We start from the raw sequence: 11315 nt of genomic DNA, 5'->3' as shown, positions 1-11315 counted from the left end.
AGTTTGTTAGTTAATAATTTAGAAATGAATATTGTCTGTATGGACTTCCCCCCAAAGAAGGTGCACATGTAAAACTTCCGTGTTAAGCGATGCGGTTGAAAAATTTGAGTGCGCCTAACTTTTGTGCCAGTACGCCTAAATTTTTAAAGTTAGGCGTACCGATGCGCCCATGTCAAAAAGTTAGTCTAGAGCCCTGTAATTCTGTCAGTTGATGAAAGAAAAATGCTTGATCTCACCTGAGAGTTTCCAGTGTACAGTGTGGACTCTTCAGTCCAACAGACAGAAGCTTCACGCCTGAATCCTTCAGGTTACTGTTACTCAGGTCCAGCTGTCTCAGATTAGAGGTCTGAGAGCTGAGACCTAAGGCCAGAGCTTCACAGCTTCTTTCTGACAGGTCACAGTGACTCAGTCTGAAAAATAACAGATAAAACACTTATGCTGAAGTGTAATGAGATACTATTATATTTTGCAATATTTAATCTTGTTTTTCTCAGGAAACTGAGCACTGATGCAGAGCAACATGTGGAGAGAATCAGAGGAGAAGAAGTGAAGAGAGAACAGCAGTAAAACAACACTGAATTGTTCGGTGTGCTTTTGATATAAACAAAATATGTCAAATTTCTTTATTTTGTATTTGTTCTAGTAGAATTGATGATTATCACTTAGATAACAACCACAGGCCAGGTCTAAATTGCACTCTGGTAACAGTTACACCCAGAAATATTTCAGAAATGTGGACAATTTGTGCTCCAATGTATTCAGTACTGAACAAACTGAGTACCGATGACAACTTAATATTTTTGATATTTTATTTGAGTTGTTCCCACCTGATTTGTGTTAACTAGGATAAACATTTAAAAACTAAAGCTATGATCACATATTTACTTACAGAGCTTTGTTGGAGGCTTTGACCACTGGCAGCAGCCTCAGAAGAGCCTCCTCTGAAGCAGAGTATTTCTTCAGGTCAAACACATCCAGATCTTCTTCTGATGACAGTAAGATGAAGACCAGAGCTGACCACTGAGCAGGAGACAGTTTATCTGTGGAGAGACGTCCTGATCTCAGGGACTGTTGGATCTCCTCCAGTAGAGAACGATCATTCAGTTCATTCAGACAGTGGAACAGATTGATGCTTTTCTCTGCAGACAGATTCTCACTGAGCTTCTCCTTGATGTACTGGACTGTTTCCTGATTGGTCTGTGAGCTACTTCCTGTCTGTGTCAGCAGACCTCGTAGGAGGGTCTGATTGGTCTGCAGTGAAAGACCCAGGAGGAAGCGGAGGAACAAGTCCAGGTGTCCATTTGGACTCTGTAAGGCCTTGTTCACAGCACTCCGGTGGAGAGATGATTGTAGGTTTGGTTTGTTAAAGTATGTCGACCACCTGGGTATTTGTTCTTTTTCCAGCAGATTGAGTCCAGAGTTGATGAAGGTCAGATGGACATGAAGAGCAGCCAGAAACTCCTGAACACTCAGATGAACAAAGCAGAACACCTTGTCCTGGTACAGTCCTCTCTCCTCTTTAAAGATCTGTGTGAACACTCCTGAGTACACTGAGGCTGCTCTGATATCGATGCCACACTCTGTCAGGTCTGATTCATAGAAGATCAGGTTTCCTTTCTGCAGCTGATCAAAAGCCAGTTTCCCCAGAGACTCCATCATCTTCCTGCTCTCTGGACTCCAGTGTGGGTCTGTCTCAGCTCCTCCATCATACTTGACCTTCTTCACTTTGGCCTGAACCACCAGGAAGTGGATGTACATCTCAGTCAGGGTGTTGGGCAGCTGTCCTCCCTCTCTGGTTTCCAGCACATCCTCCAGAACTGTAGCAGTGATCCAGCAGAAGACTGGGATGTGGCACATGATGTGGAGGCTTCGTGATGTCTTGATGTGGGAGATGATCCTGCTGGCCTGCTCCTCATCTCTGAATCTCTTCCTGAAGTACTCCTCCTTCTGTGGGTCAGTGAACCCTCTGACCTCTGTCACCATGCCAACACAGTAAGGAGGGATCTGATTGGCTGCTGCAGGTCGTGTGGTTAACCAGAGGCGAGCAGAGGGAAGCAGTTCCCCCCTGATGAGGTTTATCAGCAGCACATCCACTGAGGTGGACTTTCTAGGGTCAGTCAGGATTGTAGTTTTGTGGAAGTCCAGAGGAAGTCGACACTCATCCAGACCATCAAAGATGAACACAACCTGGAAGTCTTCAAAGCTGCAGATTCCTGCTTCTTTGGTTTCAGTAAAGAAGTGATGAACAAGTCCCACCAAGCTGAACTTTTCCTCTTTCAGCACATTCAGCTCTCTGAAAGTGAATGGAAATATGAACTGGATGTCCTGGTTGGCTTTGTCTTCGGCCCAGTCCAGGGTGTATTTCTGTGTGAAGACTGTGTGTTTTCCCAATGCCAGCCACTCCCTTTGTCAGCACTGTTCTGATTGGTTCATCTCCTCCAGGTGAGGCTTTAAAGATGTCTTCTTGTCTGATTGTTGTTTCTGGTCTGTCTGGTTTCCTGGATGCTGTTTCAATCTGTCTGACCTCATGTTCATCATTGACCTCTGCAGTCCCTCCCTCTGTGATGTAGAGCTCTGTGTAGATCTGGTTCAGAAGGGTTGGGTTTCCTGCTTTAGCGATGCCCTCAAACACACACTGGAACTTCTTCTTCAGAGCAGATTTAAGGTTACGACGACAAACTGCAGCTTGAAGTTCTGAATAAGAAGAAATATTTAGATTATCTTTTGAAAGTAGAAACAAACACTTGATTCCAAAAGAATGAATCTTTAAAACATGTTGCTCCATCTCATAAGACATCAGTAAATGTCTCATTTATCCAGCAGCTTAAATCTTTATACAAATCCGCTTACGTCTCTGCAGACGGTCAGCCAGCTCCTCCTGCTTCATTCTCCTCAGGAAGTCCACTGTGATCTTCACAAATGCCTCTCTGCTGCTGCTCCTCTGACTCTCTAAGCATTCTGGGTAATCTGGACTCAGAACCTTCTGGATCTTCTTCAGCTCGTTCTTCACAAAAGTGATGATGTTGTCCTCCAGCAGCTGGAACAGAATATTTATGAATGAGCCAATCAGACTGAAATCATGGAGCCAAACATCAGATCCATGTTGGACACACTGACACTGGTCTACAAAGAGCAGCATGGAGATGACTGTGGACAGAACAGATGTAACAGTAGTTGTTGTACATGTACAGACCATAAATATGGAGTCCAGCTGTGTTTGATGCTGCTGGGCAGACTGACCACTGGGAACCTCTGAGCTCTGCTGGTCCACTCTGTGGAGGAACCATGAAGGATTAGATCAACACAGGATAAAGATCCAGAAGTTTCTGCTCAAATAACTTCATCTGAATCAAGTCTGTCAAGTTATAAACTCTCAGATTGTGAACATATCAGTAATTTTCAGTCTGTTTTGATGGACGTCCTTTCAGTGGTGATGTCAGGGATGATTTTGAAGAAGCTCATTAAACTGAACCATCAGCAGATCACTGCTCCAAAACCAGAACATGATCCGAGGTCTCTCCACCACCAGAACACCAGCTTTACTAACGTGGTAGATCAGTGTAGTACAGATCAATAACTGATGAGTCATTTGATCAAAATCACTGAGTGCTTCACATCTGACCCTCTGATGTTTCTGTGGACATTTTGCATATTTAATGAATGTCTGACAGTTTTACATTCATTCTATGAACACAGTGAAATGTTGTGTTATAGTCTCCATGTTTTTTCCAGCATCATAAATTCTTAAGTTCAGAAAATTAGATTATTTTTTCACAGCTGAAAAACAACAACATTTATTCGCTATTGAAATCTTCATCGTCCACTCCAAAGGTCACAATCTGAAGGTAACATCTGGTTTTGTTCCCTGTGATTAACTCTGAGCATCAGTATGGTGGGATTTATCCACTACATCCACACCACTGTGGTCCAGTGTTGTCCTGATGGAGTAACAGCAGCCAGTATGATCCAGGCTTTAGCTGCTGGGTCTCTGTGTGACCTCTCAGACTGTTTAACAGATCAGACACAAAGAGAATCAGAGCAGCTCTTTAAAGACAAACATGAACCCACTCAGGTCACACTTTCCCCACAGATATGAGCATCACTGTCCTCAAACAGCAAATGACCAAGTCTAACATTTGGATCTTTTCTCTTTCATTGTTTTCTTTTTAATGAATCTTTGTAACAATCTGAGGATGTTTCAGGTCAGATTTATCCAGGAAACACAAACATGTAAAGGAGTCATCACAGCTCTCTGACCTCGTTGGTCCTGGTTCAGCACTGAAGTGTGGAGGTCGACCTTTGGACTGGTCACTCCTCACAGAAGGACAGCTAGATCCTGCAGACTGTGACCTCTGACCTCTGCAGACACAAACATGACAAAGTCTCTGAAGCAGCTGTGATCACACAGACTGCAGGGTGGGCCATTTATATGGATACACCATTGTTTTTCTTGTGACATCACCAATAAGTTTGATGTGTCACATGGCCCTCTTCCTATTGAAAAAACAAAAGTTGTATCCAAGATGGCCGACTTCTAAATGGCCTCCATGGTCACCACCCATCTTGAGGAGTTTGCCCCCTCACATATACTAATGTGCCACAAACAGGACTTTAATATCACCAACCATTCCCATGTTATTACGGTGTATCCATATAAATGGCCCACCCTGTATAAGGGTGTACTAACCCTGTACTTTTTGAATATTACTTTAAATATTCAGACTTAAAGTTTTGCTAACAGTTTATATAAAAAGATCCATGTTGCTGAACTGTGAGATATTTTGGGTACAGTGTAGTTTTTCCATACAGGTATAACAGAACAGCTTTAATGTTTGTTTTTAAATTTGAGTAAAAAATGCAGCAAGATAGATTTAAAAAAGCAGTTTTAGTGATTATAAAATAGACCATATCAGATTCATATCCAAATTTATGATATCAGTACATAAACCAGTGGTATGATGGCATCTCTGCCAAGAATGTGAGAACGGGAGTACTTGAGTGTTGAGAAACAGTCAAAGGCATTTTTAACCTCATCTCTCCTCCTTGAACAACTAATAACTGAGTGAAAACACTCTGATAGAAATCTGAGCTCATCTTTGATCAGCATGTGAATGTTAAGCAGCAAACAGAAATCTAGTTCAGTCTTCATTTGTACAGGTTACAAAGATTTCTAGAGTGCGATCAATGCTCCTGATCAGCTGATCCACACCCTCATTTCCTCCTGATCACATGATTGCAGCTCAGTGTATTCAGGCCTAAATGATGCAGCAGTGTCTCGTCTACAGTCAGTACAACACACAGCAGCAAAACTCCTACACACACTGAGGACAGTGAACACATCACTGCAGCAGCTTCTCGTTCACTGTAGAATCCAGTTTAATCAAATCTCTACATGTTACAGCTGCACTTTATATCTCTTATAAATCTTATAAATCCAGAGATATATCTCTATATCTCTGAGGGTCTCAGCATCTTCGAGCTGAGACCCTCAGACCAGAGAATAAATGACTTTTACAGGGTCAAAGGTCAGGGTTCAAACACAGGACTGTGTTTCACTGTTTCAGCATCAACACTGTGGAACAAACTTGCTCTCACTGTGAGATCAGCACAGTCAGTAAGGTGTAGTAAACTCCTCTGGATGAATCCTGCTCTCCTCCTGATCTGTCACATTGATCCAGCTGTCTGCAGATTCATCACTGTGGCCGGCCTGCTGCCAACAGCTGGATCACTGCTTCATGTTTGAAAGGAGCTTTCTTTATTAGTCACTTCATTATAGGAACAAGAAGCTCATCAGATCCTGTCTGTGTGACACTGAAGGTGAGATTAATGAAAGATGCAGTCACAGTGTGAGCGACTAACAGTGTGTTATCATCAGTGTTGGGTAAGTTACTTTAAATTAGTAACTTAGTTACATTACTAGTTACTTCTCTAAAAAAGTAACTCAGTTACTTCAAGTTACTCGTTACTTTCAGAGTAACTAGTTACTAGGGAAAGTAACTTTGGTTTTACTCAGAATTCTCTTGTTAATGTGTTGCTTCCGTAACTGGATACCCAGCCAGACTGCCAGTCTTCTAGCTTGCTTACTTGCCACAAGTGCACTGTGCCACCTACCAACAGAAAGGAAAAAATAATGTGCACATTTCCACGAGAGAAATCCCACGCCTGGACCGTTGTTGACCGCCGCATGATTCTAGCCTGCTTTTTTCATCCAACACAAAAACTGCAGTCGTGGTGCTTTTGATTGTACTCAGAACTTGGAAATTCTGCCTTCTGAACAGGAAGATGTAGGTAACACCAGACTGCAGATGAGCTGCATACAGAGCTGGACTGGGACAAAAAAATTGTCCCGGGCATTTTGACTAGAGACCGGCCCACCATTATAGGAAAAACCATAAAGCCTTTGAATGAAAATAAACACTGTTGTGACAGTGATGTACACTGTTCTGATGGTATATATGTAACAATCTATCAATTGTTTGTTGTAAGACTCAGATAATTATTTTTTTTAAAAGCGAGACATTTTAAATGAGAATAAGAAAGAAAAGTATTTCCTTGTCCCCCCTTTTCCCTGTTAATGCCCTACATGGACCCCTGGCAACACTTTGCTAGACCCGCCCCTGCACAGTTACCAGCTGTCAGCTACGTAGAAAAGGATCCTGGTGTTATTTGTCTCTCAGAAACAGTTCATAACTTCCCTTCAACTCTTTCATGTCACCTAAAAGGTAAACCTGTTTCTCCATCACCTGTTCAGCTCTGATGATTCAGTAAGGACATCTCCTGGTTTCATCTTCATGTTTCCCTCTCACCAGATATACAAACCAATATCATGGCCAGCAGCTTTACAGCTGTGGCTCCAGCAAACATCAGCTGATCCTAGAAATTAATATTAAATAAATTCTAACAACAGCTGATCAAACGTGCTGCTGTTGTTTAACGCGACATCCGCTGGATTCCTGTTTCTGGCGCAAAGTGAGCGATAAATAAACAAGAGAGACGATCAGCTGATCATTGATCAGTTTCATGATTGAAGTAGCAACAGGAGAGAATGAGAGAAGAAGAGGCAGCTGTGCAGCTTCAGCTTTGTGTCTTTTTCATTGTAGCTGAAGTCCGGGACAAACTGTTCCTTTTCACCTCAGTACGAAACGCGCAATATTTTCTCATAATACCAGACGTTCTGTTTTTTTACAGGACGGTTGGCAACTCTAATAATTAACCGTATGAACAAAATAAAGTTCAACATCAGTAACATAGCACCCACCCAGCTCTATAGAAACTCCGTCATGCTAGCTAGTACGCAGTACGAAAATGTCAGCATACCGAAAATAAACTCCACCTAAACTTGGTTTATATCTGACCCAGATAGACTGCAGGTCATAACTTCTTACCTGAAGTTCAGTTCACCTGACACTCGGACTGGCGGCCGCTTCGGGTCTCTCCTCTTGCCTCCCTTTTCCTTCATCCACCTGCTGGCTTCCACCACTTGCTAATGTTATTGAATCTGTGGAAGCTCCGCGATATCCACCACACGAAGTAACGAGTAACGAGCCTATCTAAATCCCACTAACGAGTAATGTGTTCCTGGTTTTGGCATAATAACTAGTTACCGCGCTCGTTACCACAATAATAACGTAGTTACTGTAACGCGTTAGTCCCAACACTGGTTATCATTTATACATAAACTCACAGGAAAAGAGGAAACACACTCGTATAAATGTGTGAATGAGGCGAGTATCAAAGTGCTCAGAGGAGAAAAGCTCCATATAAGAACCATTGTTCCCAGTATTATTCCAAACTGTTCCAGCCTATGAAGCTGAACTCTGTGTGAACAGCTGACCTGTGTCATGTGACCAAGAACACAAACATGATCTACTGTCAGATCAGGACACGTCACAGTTACTGTGTTACTGTTTAACAGCACACTGCAACATTCACACGTTCATCTAACAAACTGGATCATTAACATTTTCACACACGTTTCACTTTGATTCTCTACAGATTCAGCAAACAGAAAGAAGCTGATGAGGAAACAACAGTTCAGTTCATTTCTGTCCTGGTTCATGAACATGGCAGCACTGCTGAGGAGCAGGAAGTGGGGATCAGACTGAGTGAAGAGTTTCAGGACAGACAGTTTGAGAACATCTCCCCTTCCTAACAATCATCTCTCTGAGTATCTGCTGTGTTTGTGGAAACACTCCAACACACACTGCTGCACATATGAACATGTGTGTGAAACAGAGCTGACATTAAACATGATGGAGGATTTATTCACAAACACACAACAACATTTACACACACATTACCTCTCTGCAGGACGACACACGCCTGATTTAAAGAAAATACCAGCCTCTTTAGACCGGTCACTCTGTAAGGACACAGAGCTGGGTGGAGGTCCAGGTTTGAGTCTCTGATGGATCCTGAAAAAAGTTATAAATCTTCAGTAAAATTCTCATCACATATCACCTGATATTATTGGTGTTAGCTTACCTTTTCTCAGCTGACTGTCTTTGCTCAAATTTCTTAATGACATCTTTGACTGAGTTACTTTCATTGGACACAGAGCTGGGTGGAGGTCCAGGTGGGTTCCTGTGAATAATGATGGAGCAGTGATGTGAGTGCTGAGCTGTGACATGGAGAAGAGTCATGGACAGTTAGAGATGGTCATCTCACCTCTGAGCTTTGGTCTGGCTCTCATGTTCCCCACACAGAGTGCTTTTAGAGGGAGGGACTCCCTCCTGTTTGCTCTCACTGCCACCCATGCTGCTCAATTCAGCTCACACACACTTTCTACCTGCAGAGGAAACACAAATCATTCATGTGCACATCAGCTGAAATCCTTCTTTCCATCATGTGTGCTGTCCAAATATCAGCTGCTTCTTTCCTGCTTCATCTCAGTGTCAGCTGAATGCAGTCAGACAGCAGTGTGAGGCAGAGGAAGCTGCCATCAGCTGCTCTACTATTAGTCCACTAGATGGAGCCGTGAAGCACACACGATGCATTCACTGACACACACTGATTCACTGTGACTGGAAGCTTCAGTCAGTTCAACACCTGTGAACAACATTTTAAACATTTCAGCTGATCCATGATTCAAAGAGGATCAGCAGAGTTAAAGCTTCACACTAATTATTCCTGCTGAGTTTGCAGAGAACTGCACACACACTGATTCACTGCTAATGAGAAGCTTCTTCCATCCAGTAATTCATCATCCATCAGCTCTGCTGCTGCTCTCAGTCCTGGACTCTGATTAAACACTAAGAGCAGCTTTTTAACTCGTGTTTTTACGAGCTCTTAGCTTAGCTTAGTGTTAGCTTAGCGTTAGCATGCCCTGTGGCTAGCTTAGCATCAGAGTTCTGCAGGTGTCTGTTGTGTAAATATTCGTAAAGGAGGTAAAGGGCTGTGACGTCATCACGTACGCTGCGTCCTCTGTGGGCTCTGAGTGAACTCACAAAGTACAAAGTACAAGTACACAAACACGAACGTAGCTCAGAGTGAGGACACACTCAGCCTCGTTGGTCCAGCTGTGAGTCTGTTACCGTGAACTATGGAGCGGCAGATTTGTGCTGAACTAAGCTGCACACAGCTGATGTTAGCCAGGAAACATTACACACTGACTTTAATGGAGAGACCGGAAATACAAACACACACAGTTTGTTGGTGTGAAGAAATCCAACATGAGCTGAACAAACAGTAAAGTTCCTAAAGACAAACTGTTAAAGGAGGAAACAAAGCAAACTTACAGTTTCTTCACACACCAACAACAAGCTCCACTCCACACCTGGACACTAAACACGGACACACAGGTGAGCTGCTTCCTGGAAGGAGGCGGGACTCCACCTGAAGCTCAGCACAGGTGGGAGGAGCTCAGCTTTGGTGTTGATGTGTTAACTTTAAAAATATGCCGTCTGACTGCTCAGACTGAGTCAGAGTAAAGTTCACATGCTGAGGTGTGGAGACATGAAACCTTGTTGTAGCTGCAGGTGTGAACACACTGATCCCAGATCAGCTGTATTTGTAACATGAACATTTCTGCTGCAAAGCTTCAAATGTTCAGCATGTTTCTCTGTTTCCAGTCTATAGATCCAGACACACTTTCTACCTTCACCTGTGCAGTAAAGACTGAGAGCAGAGCTGAAACCGTCCAATCAGGGAGCAGCATCAACACCTGAGCTTCATTCACACTCTGTTATTGACAGTGATGGGAATAATGGCGTTACAAGTAACGGTGTTACTAACGGCGTTACTAACAGCGTTACTTTTTTCAGTAACGAGTAATCTAACTAATTACTATTCCTATCGTTACAACGGCGTTACAGTTTACTAACAAGGAAACGCGGTCGTTACTATTTTTTCAACAAACAGACGGTTGAAGCTGTGTTCAGTTTACTGCATCTTATATCAGCTGCAGGAAGTAGCTGTAAGTAATCTGGACGCTACAGCTTTAAGCAGCTGCGCGCTCCCGCGGACGGTAATCACGAGCACAACACCTGGAGCTCAGGAGGCAAAAACAACAACATGAGTGTATTCCTTATCTGCAGCTGGACTTTAGTCTGAATTACACTGAAACAATTTCATTTAGTTTTACTGTTTTAAAGCTATCAGGCTGCTTTGTGGCTCACTTATACTAAACTAAGATACTTTCAGTGTGAATCATTTGCAGGATTTAAACATGCTAACAGCTCTTTGTTTTTTCAGTTTCACTGGTTTGATGTAATAAAAGAAATGTTAAAGAAGCAGACAATTGTTGTTATTTTAGTTCTATAATTTCATAAATCCGTGGTTTGGATCTAAGTCAACATTTAAAATAAATAAGATGATAAAGCACTTTTGATGTTTGCCCTTTTTATTTTCCCAGCAGTACTCAGGTTGGTTCTCGGCTACATTTACATACAGATGTTAATGTGTTCAGCAGCTGGACTCATCTGCGGAAGGAACATTGGAAAGGTGCTCAGTGCACAACTGCATCACTAATTTTATGTAAGAGCCTGTATTTTATTGTATTTATATATTTGTAACATTTGACTTAAACACTTTTGGGAAGGATGAAAATATTTTCAGGAGGAAGTTTTTCCTTCTGTCCGACTGCAGTACACACAATACTGCGTCTGCCCCCATTATCACTGCACACTGCCTCAGGCTGGTGTGGATGACGTCACGCAAAGTGGAAAATAAACGATGTCCGTTCATAAAAAATCATTTGTCCATTTTCATGTTTTGCATCATGTTTCCTGTAAAATCATCAGCTGTTTTCTGAACCTTCTTCATTGTTTGACTCGTTCCAACAGCTGTGAGCTGTGATGGAGTCAGAGCAGCTTATT

The 11315-nt window shown here is 42.6% G+C and overlaps 1 protein-coding gene across 1 annotated transcript; it reads right to left on the bottom strand.

Moving 5' to 3' along the window:
- Window positions 1-232: 232 nt before the first annotated feature.
- LOC135932390 (uncharacterized) lies at window positions 233-8756 on the bottom strand. Its single transcript, XM_065469864.1, has 8 exons — window positions 8668-8756; window positions 8485-8583; window positions 8301-8414; window positions 3194-3272; window positions 2851-3037; window positions 2417-2694; window positions 1382-1461; window positions 233-410 (listed from the first exon to the last, which is right to left on the bottom strand). Exons 1-8 carry the CDS (start codon window positions 8754-8756, stop codon window positions 233-235), a joined length of 1104 nt encoding a protein of 367 aa, XP_065325936.1.
- Window positions 8757-11315: the final 2559 nt, after the last annotated feature.

This window comes from Pelmatolapia mariae, unplaced genomic scaffold (genome assembly GCF_036321145.2).
Source record: "Pelmatolapia mariae isolate MD_Pm_ZW unplaced genomic scaffold, Pm_UMD_F_2 NODE_ptg000792l+_length_23535_cov_1, whole genome shotgun sequence".
NCBI lineage: Eukaryota > Metazoa > Chordata > Actinopteri > Cichliformes > Cichlidae > Pelmatolapia > Pelmatolapia mariae.
Note: the sequence above shows the minus strand (reverse complement) of the source record. Positions and strands in the feature narration are given on the sequence as shown.